The 23,987-nt window shown below is 42.1% G+C and overlaps 1 protein-coding gene across 1 annotated transcript in view; it reads left to right on the forward strand.

The window, feature by feature from the left end:
* Positions 1-23,987, forward strand: part of LOC109471813 (titin-like) — a 309,005-nt gene that overhangs the window by 140,047 nt on the left and 144,971 nt on the right. Inside the window, 37 exon segments of the mRNA XM_019771168.1 lie at positions 252-435; positions 686-949; positions 1,479-1,630; positions 2,452-2,566; positions 2,988-3,160; positions 3,541-3,840; positions 4,225-4,289; positions 4,292-4,381; positions 4,383-4,487; positions 4,677-4,831; positions 4,833-4,896; positions 5,190-5,354; positions 5,755-5,967; positions 6,618-6,766; positions 7,909-8,084; positions 8,478-8,602; positions 8,986-9,163; positions 10,020-10,163; positions 10,625-10,801; positions 11,190-11,319; positions 11,769-11,935; positions 12,504-12,687; positions 12,937-13,052; positions 13,617-13,756; positions 14,118-14,277; positions 14,697-14,984; positions 15,586-15,885; positions 16,351-16,626; positions 17,113-17,298; positions 17,854-17,997; positions 18,422-18,552; positions 19,038-19,194; positions 19,632-19,768; positions 20,593-20,758; positions 21,481-21,622; positions 22,080-22,269; positions 22,812-22,913. Coding sequence (XP_019626727.1) covers positions 252-435; positions 686-949; positions 1,479-1,630; positions 2,452-2,566; positions 2,988-3,160; positions 3,541-3,840; positions 4,225-4,289; positions 4,292-4,381; positions 4,383-4,487; positions 4,677-4,831; positions 4,833-4,896; positions 5,190-5,354; positions 5,755-5,967; positions 6,618-6,766; positions 7,909-8,084; positions 8,478-8,602; positions 8,986-9,163; positions 10,020-10,163; positions 10,625-10,801; positions 11,190-11,319; positions 11,769-11,935; positions 12,504-12,687; positions 12,937-13,052; positions 13,617-13,756; positions 14,118-14,277; positions 14,697-14,984; positions 15,586-15,885; positions 16,351-16,626; positions 17,113-17,298; positions 17,854-17,997; positions 18,422-18,552; positions 19,038-19,194; positions 19,632-19,768; positions 20,593-20,758; positions 21,481-21,622; positions 22,080-22,269; positions 22,812-22,913 — 6,110 coding nt within the window.

The raw sequence follows: 23,987 nt of genomic DNA on the forward strand, positions 1-23,987 counted from the left end.
TACAACAGTTACTGTTCCTTGTCCAGTCTTCATCATTTGCCCCATTGGTTCTGGAGTAGGCAGCAGGGAGAAGGTTAATAACAGCCACAGTTTCAGCACTGAGGACAGGGCCATTACATACTGACCATCATATTTGCATTGGTCAGTTAGTCAGCAGGTAGAAGGTTAAGGACCCTTGGGCCCACCACTAATGGTTATCGTGAATAAAGTTTCAAAGCACACTTAAGGTGATAATATCTCCCTTTCCACAGACACCCCTGGCCCCCCTGAGCACGTGCGTGTGCGTGACGTGACCAAGGCCTCTGCCATCGTGAGCTGGGCACCGCCCATCAAGGACGGCGGCCGCGCGGTGGGACACTACATCCTGGAGAAACGGGAGCAGAGCAGACGGACATACACAACTGTCGATGCTAACGTCTTCAAGACTTCTTACAGGTGTGTAAACTTCTTTAAGACAGGTCTTACATGTTCGAGCTGTTGAGAGCTAAGTTTGGAAAGATATTCTATTGTAAACATGTGAAAATAATTGTTACAGTGGCCTTGAGATTGAAAAAGTTAGCTAAAATATATTTAACAGCACCAAAAGAAACTGTAAAGAGTCTTTGCAATAACAGAAGATCATATTATTTACTGAGAAAAATAAATAGCAGTAAACCTAACAGAAAAATTTCGAATCCACTTCCAGAATCACGAACCTGGTGGAAGGAAACATCTACTTCTTCCGCGTTCTTGCCGTGAACGAGTTTGGCGTGGGAGAGCCGGGAGAGTCAGCGGAACCCTGCCTGGCCACTGACCCGGTCGGGGAGCCTGACCCACCCAAGAAACTCTGCATTACGGAGATCACACCGATGACGGTCTCACTGGAGTGGCAGAAGCCTGACTACGATGGTGGCAGCCGCATCACCAGCTACGTTATTGAGAAGATGAACACTACTGAGGAGGAACCAAGGTTTGTTTGTTTGTTTATCTATTTATTTATTACGATAGCATTACGGAGATCACGCCGATGACGGTCTCACTGGAGTGGCAGAAACCGGACTACGATGGTGGCAGCCGCATCACCAGCTACGTTATTGAGAAGATGAACACTACTGAGGAGGAACCAAGGTTTGTTTGGTTACAAGATTTTATTATGTTTACCACATATTGCTTTTGCCCAATTTCTTCCTCCTCTTCTACTTCTTCAATCACCTAAGGTCAATGACCTGGACCAGATGGCTGTCACCATGGTAACTAGTGCTGTAGCAACACCCTGTGGTGTCAGGTTTTTTAGCAGGACAGAGTTGGGAGAGCCATTCACCATGTACTAGTATTATATATATAATAGATGAATGAGTTTTAGTAATAAACAGAGCAGTAGTTTGGTAAAACTATCTAGAAAAATTGTGAAGGTAAATATTATGCATTTGCTTTGCAAATGTTACCTTTTAGTTTCTAGTTTCAGTACTAAAAATTTTTGTTCTCTCCCCATTACTAAGGTGGGAGAAGTGCTCCACGCTGAGCCTGACCCGCATCACGGTTGCTGACCTCATCCCTAACGACGAGTACAAGTTCCGCGTGTCGGCGCAGAATGCCGGCGCCATGTCTGTACCTGAGGAGGTCGGGCCTGTCACTGCCAAGGAGCAAGTCGGTACGTCGAGAAACAAAGTTTATCCTTCCTCATGTCTTAGATTATTTGCTAAGGAGCAAGTCCATACATAAAGAAACACAGCCTTCCTCAGGCTAGGTGTTAGTTTGTTTTCTAAGAACCAAGTCCGTACTAAGAAACAAACCTTCTACGGGTATTTGCTAGTTTTATATGTACCTGTGGGTAGGTTTAAAGACAAACAGTGGTGAAAATCATAAGTCAAGTCTCAAGAAAGGTAGCTGTAAACTTTTAGGTGCAAACATTTTTTTCAACTTTAGCTCAAGATACCCTTTTTCCTTAATTTTTTCTGGTCCTAAGGCCACACCAATTTAATTTGTTGGTTCTCGGATTCGCCTCTTCGTTTTTTTCTGATTTGCAAAAAAAAATAATAAAATGATTCTGGTCCTGAATCAATTGAAAAATGCTCATGTTTTGCCCCCCAACAGTTGAGGAAAGTCCTTTTCTTCCTAGTTGTTACAGTTTTCCCATCTATCATTGCAGTGGTTTGATTAAAAGTTCAAAATTCAATGTTTAAATTTTAACCCAGCCTTTTGTGTTGACTTCATGGCTCATTTTGTAGCATTCAAGCCTATAATAGGATGCCTAGACCTGTTTTTATTTTTATTTTTTTTCGCCCTGTCGCTTCATATTTTTTCTGAAAAAATCCGAGAACCAACAAATTAAATTGGTGTGGCCTAAGGTTTCCTTATACTATTTCTCAAACCTTTTACCCTCATGTATAACAATATTTAGGTTTTTCACCTCAGTTACTTCTGAATCAGTTCCTGCATGATCATGATGTTTTGTCTGTTTTGCCCCTACAGAGGCCCCGCACTTTGACCTGACAGACCTGGCAGGAGACACCTTCACCCTGAAGGAAGGAGCAGACGTCAACCTGGTCCTGCCCTTCACTGGTCTGCCGGCACCGTCTGTGGAATGGTGAGCAAGAACATTCTTTCTAAAAACAATAGACTTAGTCTAGACTTATAAGTACCTTACCTTAGATCTTTGTTCCTCCCAGAACTCATGTTGGTCATTGGCAATTTACCATGGTAATAAGACGACCATTGTCTTTGTAGCACATGCTAAATGTCCTCTGATCACAGTTCTGAAACACCAAATGTATCAGAAGTTATTTTTCTTAAAGAATAGCTAGCTCCAGTTTCAATGCTTGTCTGTCCCCAACATACTTATGTAGCAGATGTTTTTCATATGATTTTGATGAAGATTTTACGAACAATTGCTAGCAGTCCACTGTATCTCCAGAAGTTGACGGTGGGTATAGTTTTGTGTTTTTCAAGTCTACATTCTGGACAGATTGCAAAACCTTCAAACTAACCCCCACCCCTACCACCCCAAGGTTCCGAGGGTTGGGTCCCCTGCGTGAGACGGACAGCCTGGTGACCAAACACACGCGTAACTCCACCTCCCTCATCGTGCGCAAGATCCGCAAGGCTGACGGCGGAAAGTACCGCGTCGTCATCAAGAACAAGCTGGGAGAGGAGAGCACTGAAGTTACCTTTAACATTATTGGTGAGTGTAGAACCTGTTGTAACCAGAAAATGCCTTTTGAGGTCTACATGTTGTAGGGATCTTGATATGTTTCCAAACTTTTGGACTGTTTTTCTAAACTTAAAGTGCCTAGAAATCACTTGAAGGGATATTAGAGAGGAAAGCACCTAACAAATTTGACTCAAGTAGCTTTGGTCTCAGTTAAGAACATTGTCTGACAGATTGTCTGATAGATTTTAAAAGATGTGTAACACTGTCTCATCTGTTGTTTCCAAGTCATTTAGTTCTTGATGCTTTTCATTTCTGGCAATAAAATGGTTCAGATTTTGAAAGTTAGATTTACCACTAGTAATGCTGTGTTAACCCTAAATTTGAACACTGTATTAACCCTTTTTTCCCAGGCAAGCCCGGTGTTCCCTCCGGTCCAGTGGAGTTTGAGGAGGTCGGCCCAGAGTCGATCACGCTGAACTGGCAGCCTCCGACGGACGACGGCGGAAGCTACATCACAAACTACGTCGTGGAGCGAACCGAGAACCGCGGCGTGAGCTGGGTCTACGTCAGCTCCAACGTCAAGCGCGCAAACCTCCGCGTCACGAAGCTCGTGGAGAACAAGGAGTACATCTTCCGCATCAGCGCTGAGAACAAGTTCGGCGTGGGACCAGCGCTCACATCAACCAGCGTGTTTGCCAAACTGCCTTTCGGTATGTCAGACTATGCAATTCAGATTCTTCTTTTTATTTAGGAACAGCTTTGTCTAATAAAAGTGTACATTTTTATAGATTATGGTATTGTATGGCAATGATTTTTGATAATTTTTCAATCGTCAGTAAACTTCAACTGCTTGGACTCATTGCTCATCAAAGAAGATCATTCCTACAATCTACAAGCTTTCTGCTGCTGCAAATATTTTTCTGGTGTGTGCTTTTCCCAATGTAGGCTTCTACCTTTGATACTGTGTCACTGTAACAATGCCATGCTTTTAACTGTAATTATTACAATAAGTGCTTTAGAGTTGTGCTTCAATGTGTGTGAAACAAGAAAACCTTTCAGTAAGGTATAACAAATTCAATAATATTCCCCCTCAGATCCGCCAGATGCACCGACCAATGTCCAAGCCTTTGACACCAGTAAGGCGCAGATGTCAGTGAGCGTGGGAGGCTCCCGACAAACGACGGTGGCTCTGAGATCACCGGATACATCTGTGAGCGCAAGGAGCGCGGCAGCCGCCGATGGGTCAAGGTGAACAAAATACCCAATCAAGAAGCTGATCTGCCAGTCCGCTGGGTTCAACGAGGGCTCCGAGTATGAGTTCCGTGTCTACGCGATCAACGCGGCCGGCGACGGGAAAATACAGGTTTGTTTAAAGTTAAAACTTTTGATCCAGCACAAAAAGTTCTTAGCAATAGTTTTAGACAATTACCATTTAGTATGTAGGTTTGAAGTTATTTTGTACACTGTTTCAATGTTCTTTTATCCTTGTTATTTGCAATTAGCATTCATGCAGGAATTTGCAATAGACTTATCATTCATTCATTTCTACAGCGAGAGTTCGTACCCAGCCATTGCCCGCGATCCTGTTGGAGAGCCGAGAGACGTCAAGGTTGTGGACATCACACGCGCGTCGGTCACGCTCTCGTGGCACTACCCGTCTTACGACGGCGGTGCTCGTGTGATCGGCTACATCGTGGAGAGATGAACCAAAGGAGGGAACATGGGTACAGGTGCACGGAGGCATCATCAAGGCTCAGCACTTCAAGGTAAATAGTTTAAACTTTATTCCTACGGTGTAGGTCCTCCAGTAACCAGCTAGAAACTGTCAAAGCTCAAAATGAAAGGTTTACAAAAAGAGTCTGATCTATTACATGACCAAGTGGTTGAACAATATAAGTGAAAAGAAGTAAATGATTATCATACAGCATTTGACATGTCCGACTTTTTTGAATGCATTGCAATATTTTAACTGTATTTTGTCTTTGAGCTAAGACATGCAGTTCTCACATATTCTGCCAGAGGTCCTCATTGACACACGCTGCTTCTATTTAAACTCCAGGTGAAGGGTCTGGTGATGAACGAGAAGTACACCTTCCGTGTCCTGGCGAAGAACGCCGCTGGAATCCGCAGCAAGCCTTCCCCTGCTACTCCTCTTGTCATCTGCAAGGATGAACTCATCGCACCCAAGATTTCTCTGGACTACTCTGTCAAGGACAAGACCGAGGTATCTATAATATTATTTGTATCTGTATAGCTGGTATAACCGCCCGTCGGCGTAACACACCAGCTTCTGTATCTGTATAGCTGGTATAACCGCCCTTCGGTGTAACACACCAGCTTCACAGTCACACGGTGCGGCCACAGAAAGCTATATAGCATCGAACGACCAATTACACTCAAACTTAGGACACTTAATTTATTGTTTAAAGCTAGCTAGCAATGATGCCCCAACTGTGCTTGGTGGCAGCAAGTTCCAATCTACGATAGTTCTTGGAGTTTTTTAACACCTCATTCTTGGTTGATATTTAACTCTGATATTTGAAGGCATGACTGTTTCTTGTTCTTTTCTGAGCTGGTATCAGATACTTCCACCAGTTTATTGATAGTCATTTTGTACATCACAGGTCTTCGTGAACAAACCGTTCGACATCGGCGCGGCGGTTTCCGGAAAACCGGAGCCGGAGATCGTCTGGACCCGTAACGACCGCGTCATCGTCTCCACGGAGATGAGGAAGATCAAGTACGGCCGAAAGACGGTTCTGACGGTGAAACACGCCAGCCGAGAGGACGCCGGCATCTACAAGATCGTCGTTAAGAACCCGGCTGGACAGGCAGAGGTGAGGACAGAGGTTTTATTCTTAACTTTTCTGAGTCCGCCACGGCACTCTTGTATTGTAATACAACCATCACTAGTGCAATATACAAGTTTTTCATCTCAATACAATTGTGTACCTTTTCTTTTCTCTTGGCTGAGAATGTTATGACAGTTGTGTACAAAGAACAAAAATATGCATCATCTCTCAGGAGTTTTCTGTGATTATCTTTTTGTCTTAACCAAGAAATCAGAAGTCACCAGAGATCAACATGTAGAACTCCATAGGTGCGCAGATAGTCTGTTAGACTGAACTCCCAAAGATGAAGATGAAGATGAAGACCAAGAAATATAGATAGAGAGCACGTCGGCAGAACGTACTGCACCTGCGCAAAACCCGTAATGTATTGTGAGTAGCACTTCAGCAGAATGTCTCATATAAGGTTGTATTTGCTCATATGAGGTTAGCATTCCGACAGTAGTTTGAAATGTTACGTCGGAAAAGATATCGTCTGCAACAGGCAAAATTCTGATGCAACGTTGACCAAATATCCAACGAAAACCACAAAAATCCAGGGTTCTGCGCAGGCGCAGTACGTTCTGCCGACGTGCTTAGATAGAGTTCTTTGCGATTGTTACTATTTACATAATATATAATGTTACATTTCACACCAGGTGCGCACGGAGGTGGCAGTCCTGGCTAAACCAGACATCCCTGCAGGACCAGTCAGGGTGACAGACATCCATCCCGAGGGCTGTGTCATCGGCTGGGAGCCTCCAGAGGACACCGGAGGAGCGCCCATCACTAACTTCATCGTCGAGAGGTGAGGGAACTTGTGCTGTTTAGAACTAGTTCATCTAGGATTACATGCATAACCAATATTCTGCAACCTCTGTTCTGCTCTGGGAAAATGTGGTTAAGGTGTAATTCTCAATGGAAATCACTGGAATACTATTAGTCTGTTACATGTAGGTTCTGTTGTAGTGATGCATACCTAAACCCAATTTTAGGTTCAGGTCCGGATTCAAGTCCAGAGGTTTAGGTTCAGGTCCGGACTTGTAAGTCCTGACCTGAACCCATGGCATATACAAAATTGCATGTTGGCAACCTTGCAATGTTGTCTGGGTGAAACTTTGGCCACATAACATGGAGGCCAATACTTGACGATGCCCGATGGCAATGTTTTCTTCGTTTTGCAGCAAAGATTTTACAATCTACGGAAGGTTTTAGGTGGTTTGGAAAGAAAAGGGGTATGTGAAATGGTCTTTTATGGTAATAAGTCCGGACTCGGTTCTTGACTTTTAGGTTTTTTTGGACTTGAACCTAAACATTCTTTCAAGTCCGGATCCAAGTCCAGTGAACCGGTATGCATCACTATTCTGTTGCTGTCCTTCCGAATGAAAACCGGTGGAACCCGTACTACAGTTTGTAAAGTTGTGATTGTTTTGGTACTGTCCCTGGTGCTGAAAGTCTGGTGAAATGGTAGTTCTGAATGGAAATCACTGGAAAACTACAGTTTGATAGGTTCTGTTGTTGTTCTGAATGACAACCACTGGAATACTACAGTTTGTAATGTTCTGTGGCTGTATTGGTACTGTCCCTAGTGCTGAAAATGTGGTTATATTGTAGATTTGAATGGAAATATCTGGAATACTATTACAGTCTGATAGGGTCTGTTGTTCTGAATGAAAACCCAAGGAATACTTTAGTTCTCTGGTTGTATTGGTACTGTCCCTAGTGCTGAAAATGTGGTTATATTGTAGATTTGAATGGAAATATCTGGAATACTATTACAGTCTGATAGGGTCTGTTGTTGTTCTGAATGAAAACCCAAGGAATACTTCAGTTCTCTGGTTGTATTGGTACTGTCCCTAGTGCTGAAAATGTGGTTAAGCTGTGACTCTGAATGGAATACTGCAGTACTGGACTACAGAACTGAACTTGCATCCTGACTATTATTCACAGATGCGAGGCTAAGAGCCAGGACTGGATGTTGCTGAGTAAGGCTGTGAGGTCTACTCGGCAGAAGATCACTCGCCTGACACCCGGCATGGTGTACCAGTTCCGCATCTTCGCACAGACCATGCACGGCATCAGTGTGCCTCTGGTGTCTGATCCTATCGAGGCTAGATATCCATTCGGTAGGTGGTCAACATTTATTTCTTTATCTATTTCATGAGCACTTCTGGTTGTTTCTTTAGCCACGGTTTTCCTAAAAGTTGATATTGATTTTATAGGACAAGTGTGAATGATCATCAAAAGTCAGTTGTAGAGAATAATACTTGTCATATGTAATCTTGGCATAGAAAGTTGAAAGCAAATCCTGATGTACAGTCGTTTTTAAGGTGATGCATTTCATAATGATATTGGAAACTGCAGCTCTTTTTACTGCCGGGTATGTGTTGAAGATATTTAGAAACAGATATAAATGCGGAGATTGTATTCCTCGTGTACTGTTAACGTAGTACCAACAAATTCTGGTAGCTTCCTCTTTGTGAGAACTTGTGTTTGACAATGTTGTTTGTATGTTTCAGACCCTCCTTCTCCACCCATGAAGCCAGTCCTGAAGGACAAGAGCAGACATCACCTGGCCATCAAGTGGGACGCTCCCGAGACTGACGGAGGCAGCCCCATCACTGGCTACATCGTCGAGCGCAAGGTAGTTTGCTTTCTAAGTAATTCTCATTTGCAGATTATGGAATCTCATTTAATGGGATCACTTCTGTCTGCAAGAGAGCTCAGAGATATCAATCCTGTATTGGTATAGTAACTGTTGTGGTCTTATTGCAAGTATCTCTGTGATTCAGTGTTATTGGCTCACATGATGATGATGATGATGATGTTATTTGCTATTGATGTGAAGGTCTCTTCACAAAGCTGCAGTATTTTCCCTAAGTTATGTGACTTTTCTCAAGTCCATGGCTGATTTAATGTGTTTTCTAGAATGGGCTTGTTTAAAAAGTACTTGATATAGCTGAATAAGATGTTTGAAAATGAAATGTTTGAAAATGAAATAAATGAAAATGACCTCCCCATGTGCAGGAGCGCACGGCTGTCCGTTGGGAGAAGGCCCACCGCGGTGTGATTGAGGAGCTGCAGCTGAGGATGTCGGATGTTTGGGATAAGGAGGAGTACCAGTGTCGCGTCATCGCTGAGAACATCGCCGGCAAGAGCAAACCCAGCCCTGCCAGCGAACCGATCATCGTCAGGGACCCCTCAAGTAAGGAGCGTTTCTTAAACTGTGTCTAAGACCTTTTACTTCTAACTTTGACAAGAATGTATTATTTGATATACTTCTGATAACATTCTTCTTCTCTTGTTCGTCCCTCATAGTCCAGGATGACCAATGCCTTAGTTAACATTCTATAGCTATGGGAAATGCTTAGCTTCCTTTTATCAACATTTTACCAAAGATTAGGCCACACCAATTTAATTTGTTGGTTCTCGGATTTTTTCAGAAAAAATATGAAGCGACAGGGCGAAAAAAAATAAAAATAAAAACAGGTCTAGGCATCCTATTATAGGCTTAAATGCTACAAAATGAGCCATGAAGTCAACACAAAAGGCTGGGTTAAAATTTTAACATTGAATTTTGAACTTTTAATCAAACCACTGCAATGATAGATGGGAAAACTGTAACAACTAGGAAGAAAAGGACTTTCCTCAACTGTTGGGGGGCAAAACATGAGCATTTTTCAGTTGATTAAGGACCAGAATCAATTTTTTTTTTTTTTGCAAATCAGAAAAAAACGAAGAGGCGAATCCGAGAACCAACAAATTAAATTGGTGTGGCCTTAAGACCTATAATCTTTACTTCTCGGGTTTGATTCAAAGAAACACAAATCATCTTTGAAAATGTGTAGCATCTGCTTCCTTTTTCTTAGGATTCTAGCAGAGATTAAGCAATATCTCTTGGATGTTTTATTGGATTTGTAAACATTGCTTGCTCAGTTCTTTTTACCATAAACACTGCTTATGAAAAATAGTATATCACAATTGGAATAAATTATTAAACAATGAAATGATGCATGATAGAGGTTGAATGTCATAATAAATCTGTAAACCTTCCCCTCCAGCCAAACCCAGCCCGCCTGAGGTACCAGAAGTGACAGACAAGACCAAGACGTCCATCAGCATCCGCTGGGGACCGCCTGAGAGGGACGGAGGATCCCGTATCGTCGGTTACGTCGTGGAGATGCTGGAGGGAGTCAGTCTGGAAGGTGGGCTGTTTGTTTGTTTGCTTGTTTGTTTGTTTGTTTGTTTTTAAGATCTTCCTTCACCTTGTCAGCCCTACTGAAAAGTCCTCACTTTACGGATACAAAGGACACTGAAATCTTGTGTCTAGAAAACTTAAGATCTTTGAAACAAGGTCTATCTTCTTTAGAATAAGATTTAATATTTAAGTAGTAAATGAGACTCTTCTTCCCCTTGCAACAGACATTGATGCTTTAAAACAAGATCGTCTTTAGAACAAGATTTACATGTAAGAGAGAATCTTCTTCCACTTGTAGAAGATATTTAGAAGAAGATTCTACATTACGTGAGACCGTTCTTCCCCCTTGTAGAAGACTATCCTTTGGTACAAGATCTAAGATTTAAGAATAAAGCAAGACTGTTCCCTTTGTAGAAGATGTTATTGTGTAGTACATTAGATCTAAGATGAAATATTTTTCACCTGCAGGTGACGTAGTGTGGCTGAAGTGCCACCAGACGTCCATGATCCGGGCCATGGAGCTGGACATCACAGAGCTGAAGGAGGAACAGCCGTACAGGATCCGTGTGTCTGCCATTAACGAGGGTGGCTCTGTGGGCCAGCCTGCCGAGCTGCCCGGTCTCGTCGCACCCAGGGACATGGTTGGTGAGTGGGACACAGGATTATTGTTACAGTATAATTATAGTGGGGTAATGGTCAGGAACAGCCGTACAGAATCCGTGTGTCTGCCATTAACGAGGGAGGCTCTGTGGGACAACCTGCCGAGCTGCCCGGTCTCGTGGCACCCAGGGACATGGTTGGTGAGTGGGACACAGGATTATTGTATATTAATGGGGCATAATCATAATTTAATGGTTAGAGCAAAGAACCATAGTGTTTGATTCCCTGTAAAGCCCAGGTCATAGAAGACACAGTATATACAAAGTTTGATTACCTAATAGCCTTATACAACATTTTGCCTTACATTGTACCTGTTACAACTGATGTGTAATGAACTTAGACTTGGCTTAACTTGTGAATATTCCTTCCACAGAACCGCCCCAGCTGCACATGGATGCCATGATGAAGCGCGCCGTCACCTTTAAGGGCGGCGACCAGCTCAGACTCTGGTGCAACTTCCGCGCCAGGCCCATGCCAGACATCATCTGGGAGAAGGAAGACAGGTGGGAACACATTGTCTTTTCCCTTTCATTTATCCCTTTCATTTATTTAGCTAATATGTTATCTGTGTTCTTTTACAAGGGACACATTCAGTGCATGGACCTTTTTAGACTAAACCTGGGTACATGCACAGAATTCGGTGACTTTGGTAAAATCCTTGTATTGTCTAGAAAATCATCACTTTGAGTAATACAGACCTTCAGACAATGGTCTTATAGGAGCTCTACTCTGGCCATTGTTGTATCACAATGAGTAAAATACTTTTTGTATCAACAACTACATTAAATATTTTGTGATCTATTCAAACTCAACAATTCTTGAGACTTTGGTGACTTTCCTCAAAGATGTATTGGAAAAGCATCCTTCTTTTACGAGTATATATGAAGCATTTAGAACTCTACTTACGAAACTATTGTTTCAAAGTTATACTAAGTAAAAATGTGCCCCCCAGTGACCTGGAGAACCGTGCTAAGATCGAGACGATTGAGGTGACGAACCAGCTGTGGTGCACGCAGCTGATCATCGAGGGCTGCGACCGGCGCGACGCCGGCAAGTTCCAGATGTCCATGGAGAACTCGGAGGGCGCCGGACACGCCAACTTCATCGTTAAAGTACTCGGTAAGGGTCTTAGATCTCAGAAATAAGATATCATCTTCATAGTCAAAGTACTCGGTGGATGTCTTACATGTAGATAATGCAAGATTTCATAAATAAGACATCAGCTTCATTGTCAAGGTACTTGGTGCCTTAGGCCTTAGACAATCTGAGAAGGGTTGGTAGGAAATGTGTCATTTTTTCCTTTGCCTCAAGGATGTAAGCTTAAGAGAAATCTGAGTTGCTGAATTACTCAGAATTAAACTATATCAAACCTTTTCATATTAACCTTAATGTTTGCAGATTGAAGGGGGAAAAATTGCTCCATTTCCTCTTCTTTTATTCCAAACAAATAAGGTCAATGACCTTCACCAGATGGCTGTCACCATGGTAACTGGTGCTGTAGCAGACACTAGTGTTGGATTAAGTCATGTAAATTCATTTAGCAAGTTGCAGGACAGACGGAGGGGCTGGTCACCATATATATATGAATATATTTGAGTGAAAATAAACAGTGCCACAGTTAGTAGTTTTGCTAGGCTAGTCCGAATGTTACCTTCCTAGTTTCTCACCTGCCTGTTGTGTTCCACAGACACACCTGGGGCTCCTCTGCCCATCAAGGTCATGGAGATCACGGCGACCTCTGCCCTGGTCACCTGGACCGTACCACTGAAGGACGGGGGACGCAACATCTCGGGTTACACCTTGGAGATCCGTGAGCAGTCTCGCCGCACCTGGAAAACTGTGGCTGAGAACATCTACAAGACTAACTACAGGTGAGGACTAAATTCTTAAGACATAAATAAATAATCATAAAATGTGTTCATACTATCTATTATCTTACAGGACTGTCATATTCTTAAAATGTCCATGCTATTTTTAAGTATTTCTTGGAAAATATGTTGGGTCATTGGAGGTTTAGTCTTTTCTTAAGACAATATCACAAAAGATGTCTTGTTAACGAAAATGAGGTCTTGAAGTGTTTCCAAGATTCCTTCTGATGTTTTTCTACCTTGACCTTGCAGGGTTCCGAAGCTGGTAGAGGGTAACTTCTACTACTTCCGCGTGATGGCAGTGAACGACTACGGAGCAGGTCTTCCTGCTGAGACCACCGAGCCCATCCTCGCCATGGACCCTGTCGGTAAGTCTGATAACAGGCTATATCAAACCTCAGTTAGCCTACTGCCAGGCTAAATCTAACATTACTTCCAAGTGATGGACCTGTCGGTAAGTCTGATAACAGGCTATATCAAACCTCAGTACGCCTACTGCCAGGCTAAATCTAACATTACTTCCAAGTGATGGACCCTGTCGGTAAGTCTAATACCAGGATAAATGTAGCCCTTTCCATAAGTCTGCTACCAGGCTAAAATATTCCTTAAAGTAAGACTTTGCCATGATGCAAGAGAAATAAACAGTCACCCAGTTAGGTACATGAGAAGTGCTAACAGAGATACTTGCATGTCAGTCTTTTTTCTGCACAAAATATTATTATTATAGATTAAAATCAAGTTTAGAATTAGATAAAAGGACCATATTAATTTTATATTTATCATTTATTTCAATTTTGAGAAACTAAATGCAAACAAAATGAGCTTTTAAACAATGATTCAACCAATGCATTATACCTTTTCTGCTGATCATCAGCCCTTAAAACTTTGTCCCAAGTTATTGATTATTTTTTACATTGAATCCACACCACTAGATGCCCCTGAGTCTCCGAGGAACCTGAGGATAACAGAGGTGACGCCGATGACTGTGTCACTTGCCTGGCAGAAGCCAGAGTTTGACGGTGGCAGCCGCGTTACATCGTACCTGATCGAGGTGCTGCAGACAAGCCAGGAGGTGAGATAGTTAACCTTCACCATAGTACTTTGTCACTGAATGTGTCTACTAGTTTTCTTGGCGTTAGACAGGAGAATGTTAAACTTAAGTATGTAAGGATTGTCATGGAAAGATGTCTAAATTGTAGAAGACAAATACTGTTAGTACACCAATATTAGGTATTATGCACATTTTTCCTATTGCTTTTGGTAGCTATTTGCCAGACATATGCTTGATTTGACGCATAACTCGAGAAGCTATGGAGTGGATTGTCATTAAGGTAATTTTCGGACCCCCCTGGCAGCCTTTCCTTCATGCTGCAGCAGAACTTTTTAATACGTTAACCTACATTTGTTTAACCATTCCTTCGTTCCCACCCCAGGAGATGGGCTGGGTGCGTCTGACCACCCTGAGTCTGACCCGCTACACGGCCACAGGCCTGACGGAGTTCGAGGAGTACAAGTTCCGCGTCTCCGCGCTGAACGTGGGCGCACAGAGCAACCCCGCAGAAGTCGGACCGGTCGTCTGCAAGGAACTCATCAGTAAGTCTGAAGTCTTAGACTTATCTTCAAAAGTCTTCTAAGGCTTTCAGTACAATGATTCACTTTTAACTGGTTTGTGCTTTATTATGAAACACAGCCTGATGATATAATTGTGTTTGTTGTAAAACAATGTTAAAACTACCATCTTACTTCAGATCAATTCACAACTAGAAATTCAGTATTGTAGAGGGGAACATCTAATTCAGGAAACACTGATGATGCAAAATGTTGTTAACTCCCACATTTGAGTAAATACTTGCTTCAGATTATCATAGCAATACAGTTAAAGATGCTACCATAAGCATATCTGTTAGACAGTAGTCACAATGCAAATTTTACATGGTAGAACACAACAGCCAACTCCTATTTCAAAGAATGTTTGATGGAGACTACCGGTAACACTTTGTCTCTCACCACAGTTCCTGCTGGATTTGACCTGACCGAACTGAAGGGTGATACCTTCACCGTGAAGGAAGGCAAGGACCTGACCGTGGCCCTGCCATTGGTCGGCGTGCCAAGGCCAAAGGTCACCTGGATGCGCGGTCTTGGCGTGCTTCGCGAGAGCGACAGCGTGGTGGTGAAGACTAACCACGTGCACACGACGCTGCTTGTGAGGAAGGTCCGAAAGGCAGACCGCGGGAAATACACCGTCAAGGCTGAGAACCACGCCGGAGAGGCCACTGCTGAGATCAACATCAACGTTCTAGGTAAGGGGTCATACTTGTTGTTTTTATGTTTAAACTTCAAGGTTTTCTTTGTACAGATACATTTTGAAATGTTGTCTGCCCATTCCTTTCTGTCTGCAACTAAAACATGCTGTAAATAATCTTACAGGACCCTACTGTTCTTGAAGATCCCAAAATGAAAAACAGATTGAAGAACATAATTACATGGTGGTCGTTCACAGTTCACTGAGTGTATAGCAATAACTATGAATATAGTGCAAAACAGAGGAATTGTCTCAAATTCAGACATAGTTTTCTAATCTTTTGATCCTTGTGTCAGAAACAGTTTAATGTATTTTCTGACCCGTTGAACTTTGCTTCGATCGTACACTGTTCGTACAATGTATAGCAAGAAGTATTGAACATTCATGTAATACAAAATAGAGGTATAAAAAAAGCACTATTTCAAATTCGGATATGGTTTTCTTACCTGTTGATGATTGCCTCCACAGGCCGTCCGGCACCACCGGTTGGACCGGTTGTGTTTGACGAGATCTGTCCGGACGCCATCAGCATCAGCTATGACTGATGATGATGATTGTTTGCTTGTGTTCTAACCTGATGTTGATGATTGTATATACAGGCCGTCCGGCACCACCGGTTGGACCGGTCGTGTTTGACGAGATCTGTCCGGACGCTATCAGCATCAGCTGGCAGCCTCCCACCGAGGACGGCGGAGCCTCCATCAACAACTACGTGGTAGAGAAGTCTGACAACCGCGGGGTGAGCTGGGTCTACGTCAGCTCCAGTGTCAAGAGGACAAGTCTGAGAGTGCCCAAACTGGTGGAGGGGACGGAGTATCTCTTCCGCATCAGTGCTGAGAATAAGTTCGGTGTCGGAGAAGCTTTGAAGTCTGGATCTGTTGTAGCCAAACATCCGTTTGGTGAGCATTTTGTGAACCTTCAGCATGCTAAAGAAGCTGTTAAGCACTAAATTTGGATTAGCTATGGGGTTAGACAGCAGGAATTAGTTGGTGATTCACACAATCAATAAGTAAACCGTGTACTTTTTTTGTAGTAGAATTTTGTTGGATCTGTCCTTGGTGCTGATTTCTCAGTTGGACAAAAGAGCTGATTCTTTAAAAAAAGATTTTAAAGCTTTTTACAACTTCTACAGTTTCTACAACTGTTCTGCATTCCTGGAAACCTTTAACAACTGTTTTATATTCTTGGAAACATTTTACATCTGTTCTGTGCTCCTAGAAAAATGTTACGTCTGTTCTGTGAGTGAGTGAGCTCTATGTTCTGGGAAACATTTTAAAACTGTTCTGTGTTGAACTGCCTAGAAACAGCCTACAACTGTCCTATATTCCTAGAAACATTTTATGACTGTTTTGTGTCCCTTCCAGACCCCCCAAGTCCGCCCCTGAACATCAAGGTGTCAGACGTGACAAAGGAGTCGATGAGGATCACCTGGGACAAACCCGCGGAAGACGGTGGGTCAGAGGTCACCGGCTACGTGGTGGAGAAGAAGGAGCGCACGTCCAACCGCTGGATGCGCGTCACGCGTTACCCCGTGAAGAAGTGCGAGGTCCAAGCGGCAGGATTAAACGTGGGAAGCGAGTACGATTACCGCGTCTACGCCGTGAATGCCGCTGGCAATAGCAAGCACAGCGAGCCTTCAGGTAAGCTTTCTCAGTTAATCTTGTAGCAACCTGTTTTTTTTAATTCGGTTACCTGTTGACATCAATATCTAAAAAAGGTCAATGACCTGAACCAGACATCTGTCACCATGGTAACTGGTGCTGTATCAGTCACTCTGTGATGTTGGGTGACATTATGTAGCAAGTTGCAGGACAGAGTGGGAAGGGCTGGTCACCACATACTAATGTATGAATGTGTTTGAGTAAGAATAAACAGATCAGTAGTTTCTTAGGCTAGACCATGAGAAGGTAAACATTAGGCATTTGCTTTGCAAGTGTTAGCATGATAATGATTCTGGTTTGTAACTTTTTGTTTCAACATTGCCTCCGTCCTCAGGGCTAGTCCTAGCCGTGGACCCCGTGTCTCCTCCGCAGAACGTGCGCGTGTTGGCCGTGAGTCGCGCCTCCGTCACGCTGACCTGTATGTTACTCGTCTGTAACCTGTTCTTTCCTTCCCTCTGTCCTCAGGGCTGGTCCTAGCCGTGGACCCCGTGTCTCCTCCGCAGAACGTGCGCGTGTTGGCCGTGAGTCGTGCCTCCGTCACGCTGGCCTGGCACGCTCCTCTCACCGACGGGGGCGCCAGGATTGTCGGCTACATCGTGGAGAGGCTGCAGAAGGACAAGGAGAACGCTCAGTGGGTCTACTGCCACCCAGGTCAGGGAAAACTCCAAACTTCTGTCATAGTTTAGAAGGAAAAACTGTAGCTTAGCTAATAAGTATCCCCTTCAGAAGGACAAGGAGAACGCTCAGTGGGTCTACTGCCACCCAGGTCAGGGAAAACTCCAAACTTCTGTCATAGTTTAGAAGGAAAAACTGTAGCTTAGCTAATAAGTATCCCCTTCAGAAGGATAAGGAAAACGCACACTGGGTGTACTGCCGCGCAGGTCAGTGAAAACACCAACCTTCTTATTGATAGATAATCGATTGATGTTGATAACAATACTTTCTGTTCATCGATGAGTAAAGTTCAACTGGAAACACTGGCTTGAGTCTTGAGTGAAATGATACAAAGGATGAGCAGATCAGCAAAATATCAACTCTGGTCATAGTTTAGAAGGTATACTATTAGTTGAAAAGGAAAAACTTGACTTGTTATCAGCTTAACTGTCGAAGTAGAGGAGTACAATTAGTAGCAGATTGAAGTTAAGTAATTGCAGAAACACTAATAAATGGTAGTTTGCTAATCAAAAATGCTGTCTTTCCCCCCAGGCATTGTGAACACGCGTGAGTACGTTGTGAAGGGTCTGATTAAGGAGGCCAAGTACGAGTTCCGCATCCGCGCCAAGAATGCCGCGGGCATCCTGGGACACTACTCCGACCCTACCATCCCTGTCATCTGCAAGGACGACATCTGTGAGTCACTTTCACAAGCATTTCACTTTAAAAAATTTCCTTTCTGTATGTATGAACAAGAAGAAGGTTGCATAAAACCAGAATTCAGAGAAGGGTGGATAAAATCGGTTGACTGTCTGTTGTGCCAGAATGGCCGAATAATTAGACACACATACATACAATGGCACCAATTTTCAGTTCTAGAATTTTAAAGCTTTACCATTCTTGATGGTCTTGTTAGCTGTTAGATGTGTGCTCTACAAAATGAAATTGCTTTTAATTTACAACTATCCCTCCTAAGAAAAGACCACATTGTCCACATTTAGATATTGTCTCCAAATTTCTTTCTCTCTGCAGCTAAAACATACTGGAAATGATCTTACAGTCTTACACTATAACTGTTCTTGAAGAAAAGTATTTTACAAGAATGTCTTTCTCCCCCCAGCCCCACCCAAAGCCCAGCTTGACCTGAACCTGAAGAACCAGATGACCTACCAGGCTGGCAGGAACATTGAACTGACCATGCACTTCGCCGGCAAGCCTGAGCCTTCCACGGAATGGCATCTTGGCAGAAAGGTGGGTTTTCATCAGTGGTTTATATCTGGTCGTACTGCTGAAATGTGTAGTGAGTTTGTAACATGTACTTAACAGAAAAGTCTTTGCTATAGCTGGTGGAACTGAATGTGTAGAGAATCGGTAACACTTTACTGTTAAGCCTGAACATTCTACAGATTGCTTCTTCCTTTGGGGCAGTTTGTCCTCACTCTCAGTTGAGCTTGTCTCCAACATTGATGTTTTTGACTTAGGGAGAAGAGATGCTTTATCCAGTAACCCAAACTTAGTACAGTGCTTAGAAGTTGTCTTTTAGCCTTGCACTGAGCTAAATTGGTAAGGAAAAGCCTGTACAGCACCATAGATTTTCCCCATTTTTGAGCAAAAGACAACTTTGTTACAATAAAAACACTCACACTCACTGTCTGGTTCATTGTCTGTTGTTCCCCATCTTCTGAGGGCTAGACATAGATTGTAAAAATATCTTTTTGTTGTCCCTTCCACTCCAGCCACTGATGCGGTCAGACAGAACGTCTATCATAAAGAAGGAGAAGACCAGGACACTGCTGATTAAGAACTGTGTCCGCGCCGACACCGGCCGCTACACCTTCACGGTCAAGAACGACTACGGAGAGGCGAGCGTGTCTGTGGACGTCAATGTGCAAGGTAGGGGTTTCAGGATAGCTTATACAGAGTCTTTCCTGCATGTATGTTGAAAGAAAGCTAGGAAATCATGCAGCCCATATTGGAGAATTTAAAAGCTTATTTCTGAAAAAAAAAGTGGCTGTTGATGTCAATGTGCAAGGTAAGGATTTCAAGACACCGTATAAAGAGTTTTTACTGCATGTACATTGAAAGAAAGCTAGAAAATTGTAAAACCCATCATAGAAATGTAAGGTTTTATTTGTGCAAACTTTTGAGAAAATTTTGTCGAATTGGAAAGAATCTTTATTCCTTTTATTGACCTTAAAGCACTTTTTAAAGTTAAAAATACAAATTTATGCAACTGTTACATCTTTCCATGAGTTTTACTCTACAGTAAAGCCATAATTAAGAAGTTTGTCCAATAACTTGACAAATGATTACATCCTTTGATTCCTCAGCTGTACCTGGTGTACCCATGGGTCCGCTGAAGGTATCAGACGTCACACCTGAGAACTGTGTTCTCACCTGGGACACACCTGCTGACAACGGAGGCCTGCCCATCACGAACTATATCATAGACAAGTGTGATGTCAAGGTCAGCACATTCTTCATTCAAGTCATCCTAGACACTTAACATTAGCAAATTATGCACATGTTTCAGTCATCAACGTGGACATAAACTACTTTGTAGCCTGTCACTGCTTCCTGCCCATCACTAACTATATCATATACAAGTGTGATGTCAAGGTCAGCACACATCTTTTTCTTCATTCAAGTCATCCTAGACACTTAACATTAGCAAATCATACAGTCACATGTTTCAGTCATCAACGTGCACATAAACTACTTTGTAGCCTGTCACTGCTTCCTGCCCATCACTAACTATATCATAGACAAGTGTGATGTCAAGGTAAACACATTCTTCATTCAAGTCATCCTAGACACTTAACATTAGCAAACAATACACGTTTCAATTACTGTATTAAGATGGTTATAAATTACTGTGTAGCCTTCCCATGACTCAATTTTACGTAATTTTTTCTGTCCATAGATTTGTTTTATCTTGAATCAAGCTACATTACTAGTAAGTCTATAAGCAATGCACTTATGTATCTTACAGCATATATGTGTACCTCTCTCTTAAATGCTTTATCATGCCAAGTTAGCCATTTGGCACCACTTTGGAAAGGTTTATGGGGTTAGCAAGAATCACCTTGGTTTCAGCACTAGGGACAGGGCCATTAACCTTCAGGCTGCTAAGGCAGCCTTTTGGCTCCTCGGTTGCATTCATTATGAAGTTAGCCAGCAGGGAGAAGGTTAAACAGTGTGTATAACATTAGAATATGAAGTACAATTTCTCCCAAGATAGAAACTGCCATGTTTTGTGGAAAGATTTTAAATGCCCCCCTCCCCCCACAGGTCCCCGGTGCCTGGATGAAGGTCAGTGCAGCAGTGCGTAAGACGACCCACAAGGTCACCAAGCTGAAGCACAAGGAGACTTACATCTTCCGCGTTCGCGCCGTCAACTACAACGGACCCGGCGAGCCGCTCGTCTCCGAGCCTATCATCGCCAAACACTCATTCGGTGAGTAGACCGTCCTGCTGACAAGATTTGTAGAATCTGATACAACTTCTACGCTGAAACGTATCAGTCAACATCAATAGACTTTTCTTACATTCTTTTTTCAATCCTTTTGACTAGAATACAATTTTCTTTGATTACAAAGGAAAACCTAAAACTTACCGTACAACTGACTGCAATAGAACGTTATACAAGGCTTTTATCAATCAAATGTAAATGCAATGTGTGATAATGCTATGCTTGTTTTAATCATTGGAACCTATAAATATAAAGTGCAATAAACAGTATAAAAGCTAATATGACAGTATTGTGCATTTCAGTGGCTCCCTCACTGTAACAATGTGCAATAAAATACATCTTGAATTTAAACCCTTCCTTCCAGACGTCCCCACCCAGCCTTCTAAGCCAGTGATTAAGGATGTGACGTGCAGACGTGTGTCATCACCTTATAGTATAATAAAATATACTGAAATAGATATTATTCAAGGCTTCTGCCTACTAGTAAATGTTTGTTTCTTAAATCTTACTCTCCTTTAAACCCTTCCTCCCTAAAGACGTCCCCACCCAGCCGTCTAAGCCAGTGATTAAGGATGTGACGTGCAGACGTGTGTCATCACCTTATAGTATAATAAAATATACTGAAATAGATATTATTCAAGGCTTCTACCTACTAGTAAATGTTTGTTTCTTAAATCTTACTCTCCTTAACCTCTTCCTTCTCACAGACGTCCCCACCCAGCCGTCTAAGCCTGTTATTAAGGATGTTACCTGTGAGACGTGTGTGATCACCTGGGAGGCTCCCGAGTCTGACGGAGGCTCCGAGATCCTCGGCTACGTCGTCGAGAGGAAGGAACACAGCGCCATGAGGTCAGAAACAAGGGAGTTTTCTGTTTGCATTTTAACAATTGTACATTACATAAACGTACATGTAGCAAGGAAATACAAGACTCATTAGAATTAAAGGCTGTTATTGAAACTTCTTTAATTCTACATTGTATACATGAAGCTGTGAAATGTTTTGTTTCATATTTTATGTACTAGATTTAAGAGTGTGTAATTTCTGGTCCTCTTGTAAATCCCTCGAACTAAAAGCACTGCAAAAACATTGTACATTACATCAGATTTCCACTTGCCTTTTTAGGTTTGATGCTTCGTCCCCCTGTGCATCATTTTCCTTCCTGTGATTTACATATTACTGATTCTCAGCATGGAAAATCTCTCATCTACACCAAATTTAGAAACTAAAAAACATTCAGAATATATTCAGAAAATCAGAACCCTGTTTGAATATTTGTGCTAACCCTGTTGTTGCCCCTCCCCCCAGGTGGCAGCGTATAAACCGTGCCCTGGTGCGCGACACTGAACTTGCCCACGAGGACCTGACGGAGGGTCTGGAGTACGACTTCCGTGTGGCTGCAGAGAACGAGGCCGGGCGCGGGAAGTTCTCCCCGTCCTGCATGCCGGTGTTGGCGCGGGATCCCGTCGGGAAGCCCCAGGCTCCGCAGAACGCAGAGGTTTGTTTATTTAATATTATTTTATGTCATAATGTTATTTATGGTTGTGTCAGAGTGTGTAGACACCTTTGATGCCAGTAGAAGGAAGTTAACATAGAAACAAGAGTACAAAATAACTTCAAAATCCACATAATAAAAGGTAGTTGTCTATAGCTATAGCTATATATGTCTAAAACTATGTCTGAAGGGTTTGACTTGTCTTTTGTAAACCATGGAAGACGTAATGTCCCACCTTTTCCCAAATTTGTGGATTTTGGGTAGTTAAAGGAACAATAGCACTGTAACAATGATGACACCTTTGATGCCTGTAGAAGGAAGTTAACATAGAAACAGATCTGGAGTACAAAATAACTTCAAAATCTACATAAAAGGTCTAAAAATATATTTATGTCTAAAACTATGTCTTTTGTAAACAAGGAAGACGTAATGTCCCACCTTTTTGAAAAATTTGTGGGTTTGGGTAGTTAAAAGAAGAATAATATTAAATTAACATTAGTAATAACAGTAACAATGATAATAAGAATATTACGTTATACCTACAGGTCCTGGAGACAACACGCGAGTCTGTGAGCCTGCTGTGGCAGCCGCCATACAGCGATGGAGGCAGCAAGATCTACGGATACATTGTGGAGAAGAAGGACGAGGTACGTAGAGTAACTGTTAACTATGAACTAGTTTCGAATTCATTGCCATTATACCTAATGTTACAGTCATGCAAGTAATCTTGTATTTGCTATAAAACTTCAATACAATACTGGCTTTCTGTAAATGGTGACAGCAGTCCTCTACAGGTAGAAGTACACTACCAAAAATGCCAATCTTGTTTTTCTTCAGAGAAGAAAACTTTTCTTCCACTGAGAAAATTATTCTTCACCCAAGAAAAAAATCTTGTCCATGAGACAAGAATTTCAAGAAACTGCATTTTAGCATATTTTTCTTGTGGTAAGATTTCTTTTCTTATGTATCTTGGACTAAATATCCTTAGAATATTATTCTTGCAGTAAGAATTTCTAAGTTTTCTAGAAAACCATTCTGTACACAAGAAATGATTTCTTGAACTAAGATCTAACTCTTCTTGTAGCAAGAAAAATATTCTCCCCACAAGAAGATTTCTTGAACTAAGAGCTAACTGTTCTTGTAGCAAGAAAACCATTCTGCCCACAAGAAGAGATTTCTTGAACTAAGATCTAACTCTTCTTATGGTAAGAAAACCATTCTGTACACAAGAAAAGATTTCTTGAACTATTAGATCTAACTGTTCTTGTAGCAAGAAAACCATTCTCCCCACAAGAAAAGATTTCTTGAACTATGAGCTAACTCTTCTTGTGGCAAGAAAACCATTCTCCACGCAAGGAAAGATTTCTTGAACTAAGAGCTAACTGTTCTTGTAGTAAGAAAACCATTCTGTACACAAGAAAAGATTTCTTGAAATAAGAGCTGACTCTGTTCTTGTAGCAAGAAAACCAATCTGCCCACAAGAAAAGAAATACAATGTATATAGTGCTACCTAAATATAAAACAGACAATAATGTATAGCAACTAAATGTTATTTTGAAAAGCATTTGGACAGTATAGAGATGTTTATTATCACATTGATTTTTGCACAATGTATCTAATTAAAAATATAAATCAGTCCATCAACATTCTTGGAATGGAAACAGTTAACAGTAACTTTCAAAATATTATACGATGTAACTAACAAGCCATTACGATTTCAG

Source organism: Branchiostoma belcheri, unplaced genomic scaffold (genome assembly GCF_001625305.1).
Source record: "Branchiostoma belcheri isolate BF01 breed outbred unplaced genomic scaffold, Haploidv18h27 scaffold26, whole genome shotgun sequence".
Lineage (NCBI taxonomy): Eukaryota > Metazoa > Chordata > Leptocardii > Amphioxiformes > Branchiostomatidae > Branchiostoma > Branchiostoma belcheri.